General features: G+C 34.7%; 1 protein-coding gene and 1 long non-coding RNA gene across 2 annotated transcripts; one reads left to right on the top strand and one right to left on the bottom strand.

The window, feature by feature from the left end:
• Positions 1-6: 6 nt before the first annotated feature.
• LOC111432780 (agamous-like MADS-box protein AGL12) lies at positions 7-6319 on the bottom strand. The gene is made up of 7 exons (XM_023069726.1): positions 5998-6319; positions 4362-4446; positions 2755-2813; positions 2386-2491; positions 2251-2292; positions 415-456; positions 7-336 (listed from the first exon to the last, which is right to left on the bottom strand). The coding sequence occupies exons 1-7, from the start codon at positions 6177-6179 to the stop codon at positions 232-234; spliced, it is 621 nt and encodes a 206-aa protein (XP_022925494.1). The 5' UTR covers positions 6180-6319; the 3' UTR covers positions 7-231.
• On the top strand, positions 5335-24182 carry LOC111432781. The gene is made up of 3 exons (XR_002708686.1): positions 5335-5471; positions 13073-13153; positions 24173-24182. It is a non-coding gene; the product is annotated as an uncharacterized LOC111432781 (long non-coding RNA).
• The last annotated feature ends 525 nt before the right edge of the window (positions 24183-24707 follow it).

Here is a 24707-nt window from a genome sequence, read left to right as displayed (position 1 = left end):
GTAATATTACAAAAGAAAAGAGTGACAAACTTGATAATGATGATACTAATCATCATTGCCGACAATGCAATTAGCAATGCACATGCATTGTCATTATTTGCATAAAAACAACGTTAAAGTCTGCTAAAAGTAGTAAAACAGCAACCTCAACCTCACACGAGTAAGTAGCTACATAGATGTCCTCATGTCTTTACATTAAAACATATAACATATGCTTTTCTAGCAGCTAACTTAAGTGCAAAGCTGAAATAACTCATCCTGTATAGTTAGTGGATATTGACAGTTAGTAATATTCACAGCTTCAATGTTAGTTGTGTTGCAAATGTTTTCCTCCATCTGCAAATAACACCAAAGTTCATACGTTACCGCTTTTATGAAAATAACAATTTAGTTATCGATGTTCGAGTTAATTACCTTATCGTGAAGATACTTGTTGGCAGCTTTCAGTATGAGTTCCTTCAAACATAAATAAAATTTTATTAGTGGATTGTCCGAAAAAGAATATTTTTCGAAACTATATGTTTTCGTAAACATTTTCTTAATAAAAATTTGTTCCATTAGTTAATAATCACGGATCCTAGTCACTGATCGTCTAACCTTAGTCTCTAGTCTTGAACATTGGTTAGTGTTGTAACAACTTAAGCTCACCGCTAACAGATATTGTCCTAAAATGTATATGTTAGGGAGAGGTTTCCGCACTCTTATATTCTCCTCCCCAACTGATGTGGTCATAAGTCTCCCGTTCCTATTTTTAGATAGGGGTGGTTGAAGGTGGTTGGTGGGTGGACCACTCTAGTGATAGTGTTTGTTTGAGTGCGGGTGAATAGTGACTAGTGACTAGTGACCGAAACCAACAACTGGTCACTAGTTAATAGACCCTTGGTGGTGGTTATTGATGTTAGGAACTACGAATCTCCACAATGGTATGATATTTTTCACTTTAAGCATAAACTCTCGTAACTTTGTTTTTTGTATCTCCAAAAGACCTCGTACTAATTGAGATGTATTCCTTACTTATAAACCCATGATCAACTCCTTAATTAGCCAATGGTGGGACTCCTATCCCAACAATCCTCAACAATCCTCCCCTCGAACAAAGTACACCATAGAGCCTTCCCTGAGGCCTATGGATCCCTTGAACATCCTCCCCTTAATCGAGTCTCGACTCCTCCTCTGAAGCTCTCGAAAAAAATACACCATTTGTCCAACACTTGAGTCACTTTTGACTACATCTTCGAGGCTCACAACTTTTTTGTTCGAATTTGAGGATTCTATTGACATGGCTAAGTTAAGGGCATGACTCTGATACCGTGTTAGGAACCACGAACCTCCACAATGGTATGATATTGTCCATTTTGAGCATAAGCTCTCATAGTTTTGCTTTTGGTTTCTCCAAAAGGTCTCATGCTAATAGAGATATATTTCTTACTTATAAACACATGATAAACCCCTTAATTAGCCAATGTGAGATTTCTCTCCTTACAATCCTCACGAATCCTCCCCTTGAACAAAGTAAACCATAGAGCCTTCCTGAAGTTTATGGAGCCTTTGAACAACCTCCCCTTAATCTAGACTCGATCCCTCAAACAAAATACACCATTTGTTCGACACTTTAGTCACTTTTGACTAAATCTTCGAGGCTCACAGCTATTTTGTTCAAAATTTGAGGATTCTAATTGACATGACTAAGTTAAGGGCATGACTCTAATACCATATTAGGAACCACAAAGCTTCACAATGATATGATATTGTCTACTTTGACCATAAACTCTCGTGGCTTTGCTTTGAGCTTCCCCAAAAGGCCTCATACCAATGGAAATGTATTCCCTACTTATAAACTCATGATCAATCCCTTAATTAGCCGATGTGGAACTCCTCTCCCAATAATCCTCAACTGTTGATTGCCTATCCCTGGTCTCGATTTCAGTCATTGGCTACTAGTCACCAAAGTGGTCATTGGTTATTAGACCCCTGGCCCGATCACTAGCCACTGTCCTCTAGCCACGGTCCTCGATCACTAACTACTAGTCTCATCAGTTGCCTATCATAAATTTCCAATCCCGAGCCCTTAGTCGTTAGTCTCCAGTAGTCGGCGGTGGTTAACAGTCATCGTCGGTGAACATTCATGGTCGACGATGGCCATTAATGTTCATTTTCTTCTCAAACCCATTTTTTATTTCCCAATTTGATTCCTAATCAACTAAATAACATAAATTAAGCCAAAAAAAAAAAAGAAAAAAAAAATCGAACCTGGTTCCTCAGTGCATCAATCTCTTCACACATGAACTTCATCTGCATCACAAAGGTCAATTAATTTCAATGCCTATAAGAACACATCAAAGTGACCAAAAGGTAGATACTTTTTGGTTTGTTTTGAAAGCATACCTTTGTAGAACGCACTTGACAAATCCAAATCTCAAGTTGCTTCTCAAGCATATCAAGCTCATCCAATGTCCTTATTCCTTCCACTCCTCCTCCTCCTAAAGCATTCCTACATATATATATAGATATACAAATTCAATCGTCACCATCGATGTACACAACTTAAGAACTACCAGGACATATAAACATGACATAGACACAAACATGCTAACATGTTTTTTCTTAAAACCTAGGATCTGCATGGAAACATTAATCAAACTATGATGGATATGTTTTGTCTTATCAATGTGAGTGAAGATTAAGTAGTTATGATATCATAACATCGATCAAAAGATCTATTAATTGAATTATTCGAATAAGAAATCTTTATACCTGAGACCCTTTAGGACTTCAATTTCTTGTTTCAGCCTGTTGACCTCCTCCTTCACTTCCTAGATAGCCATGCATTTATGTAAATAGCTTTAATCAAAGACATAATAATATTAACTATGATATAATAGTATCATATATGAAAGCAACATTAACAGATTCGAGTCAAGTCATATTTTGGTTATATAGGACACAAATACAGGAAAAAGGGTCGAGCAATTTTGAAATTGTACGTGAACTATGTGTTTAGAACACAATTACTCTCGAGGCTAATTCAGTTTCCTCTTTCTAAGATGAAAACTTCTGTTTTCTAAAATATCTATATCTAAATCTTTATCTTTAAATATTATATATAAAAGTGGGGTAGGGTGGGACAGGAATTGGAGCGAAGTTAGGGTGGAGAATATAATCCCGTCCCTCGTTCCATTTACTAATGGAGAAAAACCTCTCTTTCACTCTTTCATCCATTCTCCATTTAAACTAAAGTTAGACATCTCTACTCACCTCTCTCAACCTCTCTCTTATTGTCAGACTCCCACTCTTGCTTAGGTTTCTCTCTCGGTTGACTCTTTCACTCAATACTCTCGATCTGTTCCAGCCCAACCCTCCTCTAATGTCAGGTTGTCGTGCATAGCGTTGCTCTCCTCATGTTTTCGCTAAATGCAGTTCGTCTCTCTCTTGATTAGTCCTCGATCTCTCTCACACAACATTCTCTCTTGTGCACGTTCACCTTTGGTTGCCACACATGGCTCATCATCGGGTTCCAAGGCCTCTCTTTTCGTATTGCTTGGTTGAATTTGGAAAGAGTTTTCGATTAGAAGCTACTTGAACACCTTAGAGCTAGGTTGGGTGTTTTCTATTTAAAATGTTTATATGATTAAAATGAAATATCTTCTATTTTGTATCATACATGACTTAACACTCTAACCCTAGCAACGATAATGGAGACCTAATTAACCAAGTCACTTATTAAATAATCAAGGATCCCTTTTGATAACTTTATCTAAAAGAAAGAAAAAGTTTCAGCTTTTTATTTATAATTTCTTTGGTTTGGTGCTTTTTAGCACACTTCTCCATTCATAAAATAAAATTATGTATCTAAAAGTTCTTTGTTTCGTCTCAAATTTTGGTCACGATTATTAAATCATAAATCGAGATGTCGATTTTACCTATAGGGACCTGTCCTTAACCTGTCTTGCAAAAGACTTGTCCGAACAAGAAAGAGATTCCTCATTTAAACGGATAATGGGGAAGGAGTGGAAAACATTCTTCCCATAAATTGAGCCGAAATTATATTTTCTATCTTCATCTTTTTCCATAGTGAGAGAGAAAAAAATCAGAATTGTTTAGTTGTTTAGTTAATTTTAATACTCTAATGATAATATTTAAATCAAAGACTATATTTGTAGATTTTTTTTAATTATTAAAAATTTTGTTGTAATATAAAATTTAAATTTTTAGAAATTATGTTAATAGATTTATTATTTTATTATTATTTTTACAAATGAAAAATGGAAACTTTTAAAAAGAAAAACCAAGCTTTTGTCACATCAAATTAAAATAAGTAAAAAAATAATAATAAAAAAAATTAAGAGAGAGAGAGAGAGTACCAGGGTTTGGTTGTCTATTGGTGGCTCTGGTGGCTGACTCCCATTGGTGTGGTTCATGTACCTTTCAATAAGCCCTTGCATGGTTCTGTCCTCCCACATTTAAATAAGGGAGATCAAACCAATATTTAAAACTAGAAGTGTTTATATGATTTGTAACTCCATCAATCTGGATCGTTTAAAGTTGGGTTGTGTTAGATTTTTCCGTCTAAATTGAATTGAATAATGAGACAATAGAAAACATTCGGGTCGGTGATCCGAGTTAACATTTTTTCCATTACGACCAATCAAACCAACGTGAAAAATAAGATTACAATTGTACTCTATCATATCCTATTTTTAAGGTTGTTATGAAAATTAAGAATATTTGAAGTTTATATGGATGTTAGTGATGCTTTGTGACTTATAAATATTTAATATTTGAAATTTATGAAATTTTAGTCATTAATGTAAAATAACTTGCAACCCAATCTAACCCACGTGCGTTGAGTTAGGTTTTGAGCTATATTCGAGTTGTTCGGGACACCAACCCAACTAACGGGTTGGTTGAAAAGATTCTCTCAACCCAACCTATATTCACTCTTACTCAAAAGATAGAGGTTTACTCGGTCCAAGTATTATGCTCTTGGCGAAAAGGTTAAAAATTCGAAACCTATCCTAATATGAGTTGAATTAAACAAAAAAAACAAAATATAGAAAGTATGAGATCCTACATCGATTGGAGAGGAGAATGAGTATTCTTTACAAGGGTACGAAAATCTCTCCCTAGCAGACGCGTTTAAAAAACCTTAAGGGAAAACCCGAAAGGGAAAATCCAAATAGGACAATACCTGCTAGCAGTGGGCTTGGACTGTTACAAATAGTATCAGAGTCAGACAGGGGACGATGTGCCAGTGAGGAGGCTAAGCCTCGAAGGGGGATAGACACGAGGCAGTGTGCCAACAAGGACACTGGATCCTGAAGTGGGGAAGATTTAGGGGTCCCACATAGATTAAAGAAGGAAACGAGTGTAATCGAGAACGTTGGACCTCAAAAAGGGGTGGATTGTGAGATCCCACATCGGTTGGGGAGAAGAATGAGCATTCTTTATAAGGGTGTGGAAACCTCTCCCTAGTAGACGTGTTTTAAAAACCTTAAGGGAAAACCCGAAAGGAAAAATTTAAATAAGACAATATATGCTAGCACTGAGCTTGGATTGTTACAAATAGTATTAGATCTAAACACTGGGCGATGTGCCAGTGAGGAGGCTGAGCGCTAAAGAGGAACTGACACGAGACGGTGTGCCAACAAGGACTCTAGGCCCCGAAAGGAGGTGAATTGGAGGGGTCTCACATCAATTGGAGAAGGGAACGAGTGCCAGCGAGGACGCTGTACCCCGAAGGAAGGTGGATTGCAAAATCTCACATCAGTTGAAGAGGAAAACACATTCTTTGTAACTGTCTAGAAACATCTCTATAATAGACGCGTTTTAAAAACCTTGAGCGAAAACTCGAGAAACCCAAAAAAGTACTATATCTGCTAGGAGTGGATTTAGGCCATAGAATGGATCAAAACATTGTACTCTCGACCAAACCTAACTTTTAAACCCATTTTGAACTAAGAAAAAGAAGAAGAACAAGATAATAAGAAAAAGCAATACCCTTTAGTGGCGAGTTCATAGAGCTTTCCATGAGCGGAGAAAATGAAGACTCCAATTTCAGCATCGCACAACACAGACAGCTCCTTAGCCTTCTTAAGGAGCCCAGCTCGGCGCTTGCAGAACGTCACTTGCCTGTGCACAGGGTTCTCAATCCTCTTCAATTGAACCTTCCCACGAGCCATTTCAACCAATTTCTTGAACTCTGCAGCAGCTGCTCTGCACCCAACCTTCCACTAGTTTGAACTAGCTTCCGGTCGCTGCAATATCTCTACTTCTCTTAACCTCTCAAACTCACAAGCCCTTAAACCACTCTAATGGGATTCAAAACCCTTTATATAACTTCTTTCATTGCTTTTAATGCCTCAAAGAATATAATTTGGTCGGTAATTTAATTTACTAAGTTTACCTTTATCCATCACTATGGTTTCTTTTTCTTTTATTTTATTATAACTCTCATCTTTGAATCTCTAAAGTCACCAACTTTCTTTTCCATTGTTTTTTCTTTTCTCTCTCTCTCTCTCTCTCTCTCCCCCACTATAAGCCCAATGAGTGAAATTCCTTTTTTTATTTATTGACCAATCCCATCTTCCCAACATTTGATTCTCCCATTGTTCATTGTTATTGTCTTGGAAAAGCCTACTTTTTCAAATTAAGAGTGTTGCATCACAAATAAGAACTAGATTACAAAACAAAATAGAGACTTAACCTAGGATTACCCTACTTAGTTTAGGTTTTGTCGACAATAGTGTTGGATATGGCCCACGATTGAAATATTTGGTATCAGAGTTAGGATGTCGAAATAAATGTTGTCACCACAGAAAGTCGTTGGAAGAGAGGGGAGTGTAACGCTATAGTACCTGTTACTCACGAGAAATAACTATGTATCATGGTTGGTAAAGATGTGGTCAACTTACACATAAGGCGTGTGGGATGCCATCGAGCATGGTGATGTTGAGGAGCGTAAGGATAGGATGACTTTCGCCATTATCTACCAAGTAGTCTTGTAGGACGTTATTCTCATGTTGGTAGAGGACTTGGCAAAGGCAGCGTGGAGACCATTTCACTTGGAGGTTAGTGGAAGATGGTGATGTGTTATGGAGGTTAGTGGAAGATGGTAATATGTTTGGAGAAGACAGAGGGTGCAAAGAATCCTTGTTGAAAAAATGTGTTGATGATGAAACATTGAGAAGGTCGTGAGAAGACGCAGTGCAATATTGAAAATTAAATTATTGGTTGACTAGGGTAGATATTTAGTAAAGATTTGGTAGAGATAATTTGATAGATTACACTGAGTAGTGGTTAAATCTGTTAAACTATATTTAGTAAACGGAAATCATATACACCGTCAATGCTTTCGGAATGTACTTTATTCCTTTTCTCTATCCTGTGTTGGTGTACATGCTATCAATAAAACTTTTTGGCCAATATTACTCTTGAATTTTCTATCTCATTTCTTTGTGTTCTATGAGTTGGTCAAGGGATCCTAACATTTATTACCTATAAATATCACATTTATTACTTCTAAAAATCAATTTTGTTAAGAATGAGATAGAAAATATAACTGGGAAGATGTATATTATCATTGATATTGATATTCTTCAAATAGGATACAAGCCAGTACAAATGAGGAAAATATAAAATAATTAAATACTAGAATAAAATAAAATATACTATAAATCTAATCATAAATGGAAGAATATTAAGATATAATATCTAAGATATATTCCATAAATAATATATCTCAACACTCCCCCTCAAGTTGGAGAGTGTATGTTAATCACGTCCAACTTGTCTTTAACTTGTCTTTACGGTAGGTCAATAACACCCAAGTTGTCTTTCACTCTTGTCTTCCCAGTAATGAAAATATCTGTCAAAAAATAGACCGCCTTTGATTGGTTTGCATTTTTAGACTTTCAAGAAATTATTGAATTTTCAAGAAAGATGCAAGACTCAGAAATAGACCGCAATGATTGACTCGAGGATTGGTAACTTGTCCCATTTAATTTGATTTGGAACAAGTGAATATCCTCCCTGATCACTTTTCGGTCCATGCATAAATGCTTTAGAAATAGACCGCAATGATTGACTCGAGGATTGATAACTTGTCCATTTAATTTGATTTGGAACAAGTGAATATCCTCCCTGATCACTCGTTGGTCCATGCATAAATGCTTTAGTGGATAATGACACCAAGATCGATGCTTTGGATCACTTGAGAGGCTGTGAAAGAAAATACGAACATCTTGAATATGTCACCTTAGAGCTTGGTGAGAAATTTGAAGATGCTTATAACGTATTCTTGATATTGGATGATTGACGATGGTAAAGACTTCACTGATTGGTTAGGGTTTGGCTTTAGGTTTAATACTCCCCTTGGACTCAGAGTCCAAGGGGGTATTAGGAATACCACGATCGGTGCTTTGATATTAGGAATATCAAGATCGGTGCTCTGATACCATGTTAAGAATGAGATAGAAAATATAACTGTGAATGTGTGTATTATCATTGATATTGATATCCTTTAAATAGGATACAAGCCAGTAGAAATGAGGAAAATATAAAATAATTAAATACTAGAATAAAATAAAATATACTATAAATCTAATCAAGAATATTAAAATATAATATCTAAGATATATTCCATAAATAATATATCTCAACAAATTTTTATTAAAATCACGGAGGACGATTACAAATTAATTCAAGTATAAAATGATTGAACCCAATTATTGAACTTTCGGGTGTTAGCTTATAAATTTTCTCTTTGATAGGCTAAATCTTTCTTTTTGTGGTTGATACCAATGCTATAATTTCATAATTGTGGGCTTTGTAGTGTTGAAATTAACCTTCATCTACCACTCTCGATGTCCATAAAAGCGTATAGAATATTACTGTTTACCAAGCCTACTTGGTCATTTTCATTGAACTTTCAGGGGTTAGCTTATAAAATTTCTCTTTGATAGGCCTAAATCTTTCTTTTCGTTGTTGATACCAATGCTATAATTTCATAATTATGGGCTTCGTAGTGTTGAAATTAACCTTCATCTACCACTCTCTCGATGTCCTATATGTAGGTATATCCATTTCACCTCCGGTCATGACACATTGTTTTTCTATGTTTCGAGACATCTGATTGAAACATCTAACCTTTCTTAACAAAATCATTTTCATGTGTATACACTAGTGTTCAGTAGCATACTAACCTCCTTTCATGAGAATATAGATCCAAACTTGTCACCTAATGGCCCCGACATTCTTATACAAAATAGTCACGTTAGTTATTCTTTGCTTGTAAGAGTGAAGAATATCCCGACAGACCAACGCAAGTTTTTCTAACATACTTTGTCCTCATTCACATGAGTCCTATAAAAATTTCAAGGACGTAACCCAACATAGAATTGCTACCAAACATAGAATTGCTCCCAGCAAATCACGCTTAACAATGAAGTTCCTATGATTAATTTATCGAAAAGGAAGTTGCACTTTGTTGGTATTGTTAGTAAATTTCAATTCTTTTAATCATTTCTTAGCCATCAATAATCAAGATTGCTCTCCTTTGGACGTGGTCTCAATTCATTCATGTACCCCTCCTTTACTTTGGTGTCATAAAAACCTCTTTTACTTCCTTTTATGAGTTAAACCTTTACTATCCTCGTTATGTCAATACAAGGGTGTATGACCGTTCGCCAAAGTCATATATGCACCTACTACAGCTAAAATGCCCCAAAATCTACTATTGGGAGATACGACTACCAATTCTTCATACCTAGGTTATACTCTATCAAAGTCGAGGTTGTTGCTTTTTCACTTTTACCATATAACATAACTTCTTTTCCAATTATTTTAAACTTATTTCCTCGTTCACGTTTTATAAAATACTTTCTCTCAAACGTGACTCAATGTTCAATCACATGTCAAGCTTGTCTGCAAAGTTAGATTTTCACACAACTGACTTATTCGCTTGATTAGAGAAAGTGCTAAACTATTATTTTCCTGCTGCCACAAGAGTGTAATTGTGACAACATACACCCATGGGTGGAAAACTTGGAAGACCTCGAACTGCATGTGGTGCTACGTGAGGGCACGTTAGGTTTTTTTGCCCCTTTCAATTTTTATTCGTCTATTTTTTGCCTCGATTTCAATACTGACCTTAGTTTTACTTGAATTAAGAACTACTAAAGAAGTTTTAGAAAATTCAGAGTTCCCAACAAGTAGAAAAGCAAACGCAAGAAGGTGGGCATCAAACTTTCTTGAAGTAAGTAGCCAATCAAACTTTCTTGAAGTAATACTTATAGAGATTGTTAAGTAAGCATATGCATGTTTAGGAATCTACAAGATAATTTGTATGAGAATGCTTTGTATGTTATGAAACATTACTAAAATATTACTAAAATGTCCCTAGTGTGAGATTTTGAGATGCATGTTGTTTTTAATGTTTTTTTGCTGCCTAGAAAGAAGAATGGAACGTTGTGATTTATGCTTCAAGTGATTGATGAGCGTTATCTTCCCGTTGAGCTTTAATGAATGTTTAGATTAAGTATTCCATGCTTTAGGTGATTGATAAGATTATCTCCCTAACAAAGCATGTGTGGTGTTCCAAGTTAAGATTAGGTTGTTAGAGCTAGGGTGGTTCCACGTGGATTTAGGTCAATACATTTCTTGTAGACCAAGCACCCCTGAATTGTGAGCAGCATTTAACGGTCAAGAGACCACATTGCTCCCATAAATTAGATATAGCCTCAATGAGCTACTTGAGTTTCTTAGAAATGTGAGTTTGAGATTTAAACTGCTTAAACGCCCCAATAACCTAATAAACCTCCCCAACATCTAGTGGTATGAAGTCAAGATCGCTTCCTACTTCCTCTAATACCTCATAAGACTCATTGGTGGGTCGTACCAAGCAGAACCCTTGCCAAGTGGTAGGTAATCAGGAACTCGTATTGTCGAACCTGATGAAGATTAGTTAGATAGGATAGAGTGAGTATGCTACTTAAGTTACTATAGAGTGTAGAAACGAGTTAAAGATCGAGGTCACAATTCTGTAAACTAATCTTGAGACAAAACTAGGGACTACATGGATAGCTAGCTCCAGATGAGTGTCGTTAGTGAGTGTGGAAACGACCTTAAACCTCCTAAATAGGGTCCTATTATCGTAAATATGTAGAATAAAGATGAGAAACGAAACAACTAGACTTAGTTGTTGGTCAACACATGAGGTCGCTCCCCCAGATTCAATCTGACTTTATGGTCCTGTGTTAAGGAATGCTAGCTAAACTTACACAGATGATATTCAGACAAAATGATGTCGTAATACTCAAAATAGATATGATGAGGTCGGGCCTCAACCCACGGTATCGGTCATTCATTGGTATGACAATGCAAGTGTCCTAAGGTTTAGAGATGAGATATGTTGTCCAATAGGTTTAGGACGCTAAAATCTAATGAACAACTTCTAATTCCTAATGATTGGATTTGTGACAAGTAAGAGAATCGTTCAAAATTTCAATGCCTTCCTAGAAGCTTAGCTAGCTATAGAAGTAGCCCAAACTTAATAGAGCATACAGAAAAGTCCATGATAGCTTACTAGAAATTGGATACGATAAGAGCCTACAAGTAAACTCCTTACTAAGTATTTTCATACGTACTCTATTCTACATTTCTTGTTCAGGTGTTTGCTGACTATATATCGAGGTGGGAGAGCATTCCGGAACTGCGCAATCACTAAGAGTGTTGTCCTAGGGCGATAGTCTTATTTGTGTATTTTGGGTATTTCATGTTTTGTTTGAAATTGTACCTGAACAATACTAACTTGTATTATATTTTAATTAGTTTTTTAATCGTGGTGTTTGTTTGCTTTTGCTTTAGTCCTTCGTTTTTTTATTCATCAGAACCCAATATTCGAAGCCTTAAAAATCATGTAATGACAAGATTAGATTTCCAACTCTTTCAAAGTGGTATCTCATTAATGACTGAAGTATCTCGAAAGTAGGCCTTCTTCACCCTCCATCTAAGCAGAAACACCCAAATATCTAACTTAACCAAAACTAAATTTGAAACCTCACCTAATAAGTTAAAAACTTTTAACTTTAGTGGCAAGTAGCCATACCACATTTACTAATCAGCCCGAACAAAACACATCAATCAGAGGAATTAATAAGGTAGGCATAATTGATTGTGAGTTGGCTTTCCTTGTTCATCAATTAATACTCATTTCATCAAGCTCACTAATACCCATTTCTTAATTATATGCTTAACTAAGATATAAACATAATTAAACGAACAAACTATGAGCCTTTGTTAACTATTTTCTTCCCACTTTGATAAACATTTTTTTAATTTGGATCATCCAATCCACATAAGTTGGCACAAGAATTTCAATCATAGTTTTTCTTTAAGCATAAATAAAGATAGAAGCAATAATCAAATCGTAGCATTGAATACTCATATTATTATTTGTTTGATATAACATGTTAGACCTTCTTTCATCAATGTTACCACCTTTTATTCCCAACAAAAATAAACTAATAAATTAATGCCACATGATGCATGGAATAAAACTTATAATATTACTCTCCAAGAATCTTTTTTAGAAGAGCATATTGGCAATGAGTGGGGCAGCCAAAGGTTTGAGATATCCAAACGAGCAAGCACCCAAAACAGCCTAAGATTAATAATAATCCATTTTCATGTGCTATCCATGAAAGCTTTGATATGGCAGCCAATGAAACCACTGCCCATGATGAGTTGTTTTGTTTCAACTTTTTCCACATCTCTTGGTTGTCTCGCTTTTTTCTTTTATGTCTTATGATTCAACTTTTTATACATTATTCGAGCTCTTCTTTTCATCGCTTTCTCAATTTTTTTTTCCTCTCTCGTATGTCTCGTATCTGTAAGAGCTCATTAGTTCATAAGCGTTAGATGAGATCTCACATCGGTTGGAGAGGAGAAAGAAACATTCCTTATAAGGGTGTGGAAATCTCTATCTAGTAAACGCGTTTTAAAACTGTAAGGTTGACGGCCATACATAACAGGCTAAAACGGACAATATCTACTAGGGTGTGAATATTGTCCCTAGAAGACGCGTTTTAAAACCGTAAGGCTGGCAGCGATACGTGACGGACTAAAGCGGACAATTATCTACTAGGGTGTGAATATTGTCCCTAGAAGACGCGTTTTAAAACCGTAAGGCTGACAGCAATACGTGACGGGCTAAAGCGGACAATATCTACTAGGGTATGGATATTGTCCCTAGAAGATGCATTTTAAAATCATAAGACTGATAGCAATACATAATGGGTTAAAGCGGACAATATCTACTAGTGGTGGCCTCGAGTTGTTACACATTATTTGTTAAAACACATTGTACGATCTTTATGGCCGTGTCAAAAGGATCTCATTGAATTTTCCATCATAAAGTGTACATTGCAAGTTGCCACTACATCAATATACTAGTATCACGTGTATAACGATGCAAATTAATAAGAACGGTTTTGTTTTATGAACTCTTGGCATTGAGACGTAAAGACTTTCAAGTTTAGAGTTAAAGCTCGCACGGCCTTGAACTGTTACACATTATTCAGTAAAACACAATGTATAATCTTTATGGCCGTGTCAAAAGGATCTCATTGAATAATTTTTCCATCATAAAGTGTACATTGCAAGTTGCTGCTACATCAATAAACTAGTATCACATGTATAACGATGCAAATGAACCTGAAGAACTCTTTTGTTTTAGGAGCTCTTGTCATTAAGACGTAAAGAATTTCGAGTTTAGGGTTTAAGCTAGCACAATTTTGAACTTATATTCATGGATCAAAGAACACTCAAGATGGTCAAAAGCACGAGCAAACTTATTTATTTAAATAAAAAATTTGAAAGGACAAAATGATGCTCCGACAAGTCCTTGATTTACTTTATCTAGCTCATGGTTATTACTTATGGTGAGAATACATAGTACGAGAATAGTGATATATCTATATCTATATATATATATATATATATATGTATATAAAATAAGGATGGAAATTTATTAGTGGCTAAAGATTATATCCATAAAAACAAATCTTTTCTTTGTCATATTCTGCCCACAATTGTTTTTAACATAAAATATAAATGGATTATATATGACTTAGAATAACAAGTATATTAATTACTTGGTTAAAATATTGTTCATAATGATTTGACTCTCTTTCTTTTTTTTTTTTTGTATTTTTTAATTCAAAACCCACCATAAATTTATTAATTTACAATACAAATTTGTCTTATTCTTTCCAAAAAAAAAAAAAAAATTAAGAAATTGATTCTTGCTCGTGAATTTGAGACTCTAATTCATGGCTATATAGTAACAATTTGAACAAAATTGTTAGGGATTTCACTCGAGAGTGTGGGCAAGAGCTGATTTGGGGAGAAGAAGACTCGAGATCAAGAACGAGAGAATGAATTTTGCGTAAGAACCGAGAGCTTTATGCGTTAAGGTTCTTGAGAAAGAAACAAGATGTGAACGACTATGGGAGGATATCTCATTCGAGGTCTATAAGGTGTCGTATGGGAGAAACCAAATTGTTCTTAACAAAATTGACCTTGTATAGTGTAGGAAGAGATGGTCTTCTTACCAAAGTTGACATATAAAAGGATCATGGTCAAGTAATAACCTAAAACTGGTAACACGATTGATACGACCTACTTTGTAGTTATTACAGATGATTTGATCTAAATTGTTCAGACAAAGACACATTTGTGGGGTGACCTATACGATGAACTTGTATAAGATTGAATTACGAAATATTGAACCTCTTTTTATAAATCTGCTAATTAAAAAGATTAATATTCCACAAGATGACCATATGCAACTCGATCTTGATCTTAAGTGAGTTATGAAATCTTACGTGTGAGGGTCTGTCCCTTGATTTGTATGGGCGAGAATAACTTTTATAGTCGATTAAATGTCTCTACAATTTTAGAGACCTGACAGAATAGGGAGTTGAGAACATAATCTTATAAGATAGAGTTTACTCCTTTTTCATATAAGAAAAGTAGATGGGTAGTTACCGTATGTTGTTGATTTTAGAACTTGAACAATGGGCCATCACCCTCTCATTGCCTCTAGAAGACATTAAGTAGGATTGGATCATAAATAAATTGTTCATTAAAGAATTATTGATACTTACGGTGAAAGATGTAATTATAGGAGGTAAGTCAGACTTATGACCAAGCTATAATTAGAAACAACTCGAGAAGGATCAACTTTCTTGTAGAAATAAAAATAACACCTCCAATCAATGTTTAGAAATAAAACGCTCATGTCCTACTCTAACTTAAAGTCTACACCTTAAATGCATAAAAATTAGTTATCTGATCTAGGTTTCATGGTCGTCTCAATTGACATTGTCATTCGTGGGATGCTTGCCTTTATTTAAAAACATGTTAAACATGATTTGAGTAATTAAAAATATCGAAGAAATGACTTTATTCTTGGGGTCCAAAAATACAATCCTATACAACATGTTTACCGGTGTGACCTACTTTTGAGGGCTCTTCTTTCTATATTGGGAAGAGTTAGAGGTATAATACTTTCTTATACATGGTTCATGTACTCACTAGGTGGGCTCATGTCACCACCTGAATTTCGAAACTTTGAAATTCGCATCTAGACTAAAAAGACAAAAATAAATATAAATAAAAGTAAGATAAAATTAAAATTGAAATGAAGTTAACAACACCAAATTTAAATACAAAATAAAATCGAATTATAAAACCATGTGCAAAATGTTACGAACCTGGTTTGAGACACAGTTATAAAACAAAATCGGAAAGACTCCAAAACATAAAAATGGAATCACACTCTAGAATAACTCCCTTTGTGACTACACAACTCTCGAATGCTCCTTCACCTCAATTAACAGTTTGGGTGAGTATATAAACAGCTTGGGTGAGTATATAAACATACCCAATAAGTAACCATGACCTAGCAGGTGACCAGAGACATTACTCTAGGCTCTAGGTGGATTGCTCTTGTTGTGCACAGTCTTAGGTAGCTAGTTTAGCCCATGCAACGGCAACCGTTATTTAAAGATGAGGTACTATCTCTACAGACTCCTTACCCGGTGGAGACAATATGGTGAGTGCTAGCATGCTCGTCATCCATGAGAGGTGAATTAGAGAACCCATCTGACAGGCTATGAAATAGTCCGATTTTAAGGGTATCTTTTATAAAAAGTATTTTTTTTAGACAAATTATAAAGTTTTGAGGGCCATGTCGTCCTCTATGTGTTTTAACTTGGAAGCCTAGAATATGTTGTCAAATCAAAAGACCATTGGTTGCAAGACGATGCTTCAATGACTGCACATTTAAACTCATCTCCAACGCGTTTTATGTTTCTTGATACTCATGAGTTGTGAAAGCTTAAGATTCCCTCGACATTAATTACCAATAATTTAAACTCTTGAGCATTTCTTAAAGGTTTGATTGATTCTTGATTGTTATTTTTAAATTATTTTGTTATAATCTTTTATCCAATTTGAAGCAAAAGATTATTGTCTTTCCTTGGAAGCTTCAATATCTTATTTTACTTTGTGTGTTCTTATTCTAAATGTTCTGGGAGATATGTTCGATTAAAAACATATAACCCGAGTGGAAAGAATTGACAACTAGTCGCATCTCCTATAATATGTCTTGTGGCATTTTAGCCCTAACGGATGTAGAAGTGACTTTGGTGACAGGTCATACACCATAAAATAATAAAGACATAATTAATATGAAAGCATGCAAAATAGGTTTGGAACGGACATGCAATCGTGGACAACATGTCATGGACAAGCATAACCGTGACGAGAATGTTATTATACACAAATAAAATTTCTATGTTCATATTAATGAACTAATGTTTTAAAAATGGGGAATTCTATGCATCTGTGCTCATAAGAGTTATGAAATATTAAATAAAATATCTTTTTTAAAATAGATTTTATTTTAATGTATTTTTATTGCATAAAAGTGATGCACGTTTAAATGCTCTATGTGCATGAAAATGATATGGTAGAGTTAGTGATAAGGAAATCAACCCAAGAGAAAGCTTTAATACCAAAATGATAAGGAAATCAGCCGAAGAGAAAGTTCTGATACCAAATGATATGGAAATTACTACATAGGGAGTAAGATTCGGATTACCTTATTGATTGAATATCTCAAACCAATAACACTTGTTTAAGATTCGAATCACTTCACAAGCAAGGTCGATCATGTCTAGCTTGAATGATTCTTGTTGATCAAATATCTCAAGACAAGAACACTTGTTTGAGATTCGAATCACTCTATAAGCAAGATTGATCATGTCGTGCTTGAATGATTCTACATGCAATCTAAACTAAGTAGAATTGCAAAGAAACTTAGTCATTACCTAAAGGAAAGCACAAATGCTTCTGGATGAAATTAAATTAAAAAAAAAAATACCACAAGATAAATCATTGAAAGTCAATAAGTTAGTGCTGTTCTAATTTACCCATAAATGTGAAATACCTAAGATAAAAATTCAACCAAAACATAAAAGACTCAAAATACATAGATATGAGTGAAACTCAGGACAACCTCTTTATAATTGTGCAGCTTCTGAATGCTCTCCATCTCTATTGGCGGAGTGAGTATAAAAATACTCAATAAGCAGCTTACATGTAGACTCTCATTGTATCTAATCTCCAGTAGGTTACAACTAATTTTTCTCAGTTCATTTCAGGCTATAATTCTAGGCTATAATTCTACAACTACCTAAGCTTTTGGAAGACCTCAAGATTTCGAGCAGTTCTCTTGCTTCTCGCAAACCTACTGTGAATGTTTATTACTAAATATCCTTAACACCTACTATGAGTTTGCTATGGATCTGGACATCGTATCTCATCTCTAAAGTGGACTAACTTGTATGTTCTTTAGACTTAGGCTCGAAGTCTAGATTTGACCCAAGCAAGCTCGTGCCTCGTGCATCCACAACTTAATCATCACTGGACTTGACTAGACCTATTGGTGCGATAAAATGGCTTATAATAAGACACATGGTATATCATATGGATTCATCACCTTCAATCTTTAAATCTTCGTTTAGAGATGCTTTTTATTTTGTAATTTGCTTAAAATTGATGATATCCCACGTTTTTTATTTACTTAAAACAACGAACGATGTGACAGTTGGGTGATTATATAGACCCATGTTAGCCCAAAATAGACTCATCAAATAATTTTGCCTAAGCACAACCAAGCTCAAATCCAACTTGTTGGGCCAAAGGTCATCGAATTAAATTTAGATTTTAAATTTATTTAGAAATATAATCGATTGAAGTGTAGCGTCACTAATTTCTAACTTAGATGTGAGACGTCACTACATGCATATTTTTATTAACATATGCGAAAAAATTTTATACAACCTTTCAAATGAAGCTATGGACTTATACGTTCAATTTAAATAAGAAATAAAAAGTACCATCAATGTTATAACAAAACCGTTAAATTTCAGTACGAAAGTGAAAACCATAAACTCTCTATGAACTACTAAGGAAAAACGATGTATATTACTATCCTAACTTAACTTTCATTGTCATTCCAACATCACTGTCATTTGTGCAGGGGAACTTAACATTTATCTGAAATGTATAAGTAGTACGTGACTTCCATAAACTTCTTATGAACTACTAAAGAAAAACGATGTATATTATTATCCTAACTTAGCTTTCATTATCGTTCCAGCATCACTTTATTTGTGTAGAGGCACTTTACCTTTACCTAAAATGTATAAGTAGTACGTGGCTAGAGTGTTTGAGAAATACTCAGTAAGTAAACTCACTGTTGAGGTCAGATAATGTAAACACACACATACATGGGCTTGGATTCCAAGCCATGTCCATTCTTCTTAACTCGTTAAAAAAACAGCCCCAAGTATAAGACCTAACTTAAAACGAATATTTTTCCTTTAAAATCACCTTGAGAAAGCGTTTTGATTACTATTAGTTTTTGTTTTAGATTAAAGTTTCTTAAGGACAAATAATGACTGTGGTTTGAAGGAGTTACTCCTCAACAAAAACTTTCTTATTATGACTCGAACACAGGACCAAAGATTTGTGGGAACCTCTTAAAAAAGATCTAGAAGAGACAAAGAAAATTCTTCGATTCTTTAAGACGTAAGATTATTTTTTAACCCTAGACATAGAGCAAAAGCCTATAGGACATTAATGTTGCATGCTTTTTTATCTAAGTTTAAATTAGCCATACATATACATATACATCTTTAATTGATTGATCGATCTCTTAAAGTACCTTTAAAAGGGATGAATAGGTGTTGAACGTGGCTCATGGTGTAAAGTGTCGAATAGGATGATCTATATAGTGTACGCGAGATAGTGTTCAAGCTTAGAACAGCTTGCAATCAAAGTGAACGCAATTTTATGGGCAAAAGTTGTTTGAATTCTTCCTTAATTTTGTTTGTAGTTTCATCCCAATACCTTTCCTTTCTTGTTTCTTTTCTTATTTTAGTTATTTCATTGCTTTTTCTTTCCTTTACAAGAAATAATGACTCCATCACTCTATATTGGTTATTTTGGTGGGTTGCAAAGGTATTTCTTAGGATTTGTCGAACTATGTTGAGGATCGTTAGGATGGAGTCCTATATTGGCTAATTAAGGGGAAGATCGCGGGTTTATAAGTAAGAAATACTATCTCCATCGGTATGAAGCTCTTTGGGGAAACAAAAAAAGCCATGAAAGCTTATGCTTAAAGTGGATAATATCATACTATTGTGGAGGTTCATGATTCCTAACATGGTATTAGAGTTATACCTTTAACTTAGTCATGTCATCCTCAAGTTTCGAACAAAGAGTATACTTTATTTAAAGGCTCCACAAAAAGGAGTTGACCTTGATTAAGGGGAAAGTTGTTTGAAGGCTCCATAGGTCTCAGGGGAAGTTAGCCTGTAAAGTGTAGTTAAAAGTGACTCAAGTGTTGTACAAATGGTGTACTTTGTTCGAGGGCTCCATAAAAAGGAGTAGAGTCTTGATTAAAGGGAGGTTGTTTGAGAACTTCATAGGCCTCAAGGGAAGCTAGCCTCGAACAAATGGTATACTTTGTTTCAGGGCTCCAGGAAAAGGAGTCGAACCTTGATTAAGGGGAGACTATTCGAGATCTCCATAGACCTAAGGGGAGTCTCTATGGTATACTTTGTTCGAGGGAAAGATAAATATCAAGCACTTTAACAAACCTTTCTCTCTATCTCTCTTGGCATCCATGCCTAAGATCTATTTTCAAAGTACCTAAATCTCTTATTTCGAACTCAATACTCAACTATCTCTTGAGTTCACAAACGACACCAACATCGAGTGAACTACAATTCAATCTTCAAGCTTCCTATCATCGACTAGTTTCTCAGTAGTTCCATTAGTGAAACCGGACTTTTCGAACTTTCCTCGCCCACTCGTTGGAATCTTACCATAAAGTTATAATGGAGTAATCACATTCCCTCGTTCATCACTAGACCATAGATGATAAATCATGTGAATTTTTTTATTGATTAGTTGACCATTAAAAAAAAAAAAAAAGTCACATAAAATTTAGGTTTTGGGTGGGTTATTCATATGACTTGAAAATTTGACAAATTCATATTAACCAACTCAAAGAATCACAAAAAAATTTAGGTTTGTGTTATGGGTGTTCATATGACTTAGAATCCAACCAACTCAGACTATCCAACCCAAACTATAAAAGTTGGGTTGAGTTATATCGAATTTTTAGAAAATCGATAATTTGGGTCAATTCGTGTGTTGACATTTTTTTTTCTCAGCTCTAACCCGACAGCTCTACCTTACTTTTAAGATTATTATGAAAATATCTTTCCATGTATCACGTCTCAATTCCTATTGATGAAAATATTACTCGAGTTGTTTTTGAAATTCTTGGCTTCTAAATAGGGTGAAATTATTCATCTAACCCAAATAAATTCGTGTTTCAAGAAATTATAATAGGGAGTCCAAACTCAATTCAGTCGTTTAACTTATCCACCCAAAGATTCTTTGAATCTACCAAAGCTAGGCAGATAGATGGACTCCTTCCCCGCTGGAGGAGAACATCATGAATATATAAGTAGTACTATTTTCCTTGGTATGAAATCTTTTTGGGAAAACCAAAATCAAAACTACGAAGCTTTACATTAAAAGGGGACAAATCATAGAATTGTGAAGATCCGTTGTTCCTAACAAATGGTATTACTATCATACCCTTAACTTAGTCATATCAATAGAACCTCGAGTGTCAAAAAAATGTAAGCCTCAAAGGTATGCTGAGGATGGTTGGAAAGGAGTCCCACATTGCCTAATTTAGTGAATGATCATGTGTCCATAAGTAAGGAATACATGTTCATTGGTACGAGACCTTTTGTGGAAGCTCAGAGTAAAGCCATGAGAGCTTATGCTCAAAGTGGACAATATCATGTCATTGAGAAGAGCTGTGATTCCTAACATAGTATTAGAGTCATGCTCTTAACTTGGCCATATCAATAAAATCCTCAAGTATCGAACAAACAAATTGTGAACCTCAAAAGTGTCGAATAAAGGGTGTACTTTGTTCGAGGACTCTAGAGAAGTTCGAGGACTCTAGAGAAGAAGTCGAGCCTCGATTAAGGGGAAGTCTAAAGTAAAGCCATGAGAGCTTATGTTCAAAGTGAAAAATATTATACCATTGTCCGTACAAACACACCGAGAGGTCTATCGTCCCTAGCTAGTTGTCTTTTCACTTATAAAAAAAGGGTTTGAAGTGTGTATTAGACTGATGTCTCCCTTGTTATGGTTTATCCTCATGTTGGTACTTGCCATAGGACTTGAGAATTGAGCTTTAATAAACAAAAAGGATCGGATGCTGATTTATTAATCACTCTAAAAAAGATTATGAATGTTCATTCCAAAACAACATGTGATTTGATTGCTCACTTGGGTTTTAAGATTCTTTGAGTTTTATATGAACAATTTTTGTTGCTTTTTTGTTTTTGGGCATTATTATATTCATCTTCTTCTGAATCTTGAACCAAAGTGCTAAATAGTTTAAAATTGTGTGTCAAAGTGCTAAAGTTGACACTTTTTGCATCTTTCATTCACATGAGTTGATAGTTCATCAAAGTGGGTATGGCTGCTCTTTGGTTTCTTATGTCACAATTCTAACTAAAAATATAATTCTAAAATATAACTCTAAAATTTCTTGAGTTTACACGGTGATTCATCATGAATCTGAACATAACTAAATTTGATGTAAGTACGTATCTTAAGAATCAAAGTGTGAGAATCCACGTCAGTTCGGGAGGAGAACACAGCATTCTTTATAATGATGTGGAAATCTCAACCTAGTATATACATTTTAAAAACGTTGAGGAAAAGCTAGAAAGAAAAAGTAAAAAAAAAGACAATATCGACTAAAAGTGGGATTGGATCGTTACAAATAGTATCAATGTCAGGCATCGGACCAAGGGAGGTGAGCTCCAAAAGCACAATTGCGAATATTAAATTTATATCTTATTTGCTTTATTTAAACATTTTGGCTCAAGTGTTATCACAACTAGTTAATGATTAACCGTTTGTCTTTTCCATCTACAATGAAGTGACCTATACTTAATGAATAAAAATTGATTAGTTAATTAATTTTATCATTGGAGCGTATAACTTGTATTCATGTAAAATTCTCTTCCTAGTTTAACGTTAAAAGATTCAATCGAGTGGCAAGAAAAAGGTTAGATTAATAAAAAAATACCCCTAAAAAAAGTGGGGTTTAAGCCAAAGAAGGATAGGGTTCTCTGATACAAAGTAAGGGTTGAATTCGTGGAGATCTACGAGTTGCTCGGAGTGAAGAATCTTTACCAAAGTCAGGCTTATAAGATAGCGTGGGTTTGTCCATTTTAAACGACGTGGAAAAAATTTGTGGACTCTTCTCAAGTTTTGACTGCAAATTGCCTTTGACAAGCACTCACAGATAGGAGTTCATAACTCACTCAGGATTAAGACCGAGTCGCATATGATCATCAGGTGAAATATTAATCTTCTCAATTAACGGATTTATAAAGAGTGATTAAATAATTCTTGGTCTAGTCTTATACAAACTCATTGTATAGGATACCTCCACTTACCTGTCTCCACATGAACGATTTGGATCAAAACATTTGTAACGATTACAAAGTAGGTCATATCATTAGTGTTACCGGGATGAGACACCCAACCTCATCCATATACTATAGTAAACCCTTTAGGTTATTATTTGAACATGATCCTCTTGTATGTCAACCACATAGGGTTCAAGATTAAATTAATAACATTGGATTTTCATACCATAGATAACAATTAAATTACAAATAAAATAATAAAAATTATTGTAAAAAACTAAATAATTAATTACGAGGCTTTTGGACATAAATTTCAACCATTTCTTCACTGATGTGGATATGTAAATGTACATAATCAAAGAATAGAAGAGTAGTCCACCCTAGTGACGGGACTTCTTGTTCAACATATGTACCATGTAAAAAAAATAGTGAACTACTTTCTCCATACTTAGAGTGCATCCATGAGTAGCTAAAGTACGGCTCAGAATTTTTAGGCACCCTAGATACTTAGTTAGCAGTAGAGACTAGGCCCGAACCCCAGAGTCAAGAGTAAAACCCGTGGATACTTATTAGGTTAACAATGCAATGAGAATCTACAAGTAGGTTTTTGATTGCGTATTTTTATCCTCTTCTCTTTCCTCTTTCTTTTTCAGGTGTACGCAAGCTACCGATCGAGGTGGAAGAGCATTCGAGAGCTAAGCGGTCACAAAAGGGTTGTTCCAAAGCATCAATTTATTTTTATATTTTGTGTCTTTTATTTTAATTTGTAAATATATCTCAAACCCGTTTTTCCGTATGTAATAAATTTGAACAACACCGTTTTATAATTAGATTTTATTTTGTATTTAACTGTGACGTTGTTTTTTTATTTCTATTTCCATTCAAATTTTATCAAATTTTCATCTTTTATTTTTATTTTTATTTAATTCTCTCTTTTTTTTTATAATTTTAGTCCCAATTCAAGATTCAAAATCTCGAAAATCGAGTCATGATAAGTAAAGCACATGTACCCCTAGGCCTAGCTCATTGGGCTAGCACTCACTAACAGGCCTATCGGACGCTAGGGAGGTAAAGGGCCTTCATAACATCAAGGTAAACATAAATGTCGTAAGGTACGGATCTATACTTATCATAATGGGAAAGTATCTTGATGCATTGACACAAAAATGCATGAGGTCCCCATAGCATAAAACCATGACATAAATTTATGATGCAAGTCAAACCTCCATTCATTTATAGCCTAACAAGTCTATGAATCATGCATACATAATTCCTGTCAAATTTTTCGTACATAACACAGCTTACATGGTGTGGTGTATGGAGGTTGTGAATTATAGATTATCAAACTCATAACATGATTCTACAACATGGCATAATCACTTTGTAACATAGCTTATAAACATGACATAACACCACATCGCATAACATGGTATAGCATAGTATAACATGGCACAACACAAAATAAAAATCATGAGTACGACAGGTTCAAGGATCACAGGGCATGCATTATTATACATCATATAATTCATCCAACCAAACAAATAGTAGAGCCACTTACTTGATTGGCCTAAGCTGAAGTCACTACATATTTCTATAGCT

This window comes from Cucurbita moschata, unplaced genomic scaffold (assembly GCF_002738365.1).
Source record: "Cucurbita moschata cultivar Rifu unplaced genomic scaffold, Cmos_1.0 Cmo_Scf00040, whole genome shotgun sequence".
Taxonomy (NCBI): Eukaryota; Viridiplantae; Streptophyta; class Magnoliopsida; order Cucurbitales; family Cucurbitaceae; genus Cucurbita; species Cucurbita moschata.
This window is presented reverse-complemented; position numbering and strand designations above follow the sequence as displayed.

Coding starts and splice junctions, on each gene's coding strand:
- LOC111432780 (XM_023069726.1), bottom strand. CDS start 6,179: ATGGCTCGTGGGAAGGTTCAATTGAAGAGGATTGAGAACCCTGTGCAC. Junction 2,814..4,361: donor CAATAGACAACCAAACCCTG/GTACTCTCTCTC, acceptor ATGGCTATCTAG/GAAGTGAAGGAGGAGGTCAA. Junction 457..2,250: donor TTGATGCACTGAGGAACCAG/GTTCGATTTTTT, acceptor TTATGTTTGAAG/GAACTCATACTGAAAGCTGC.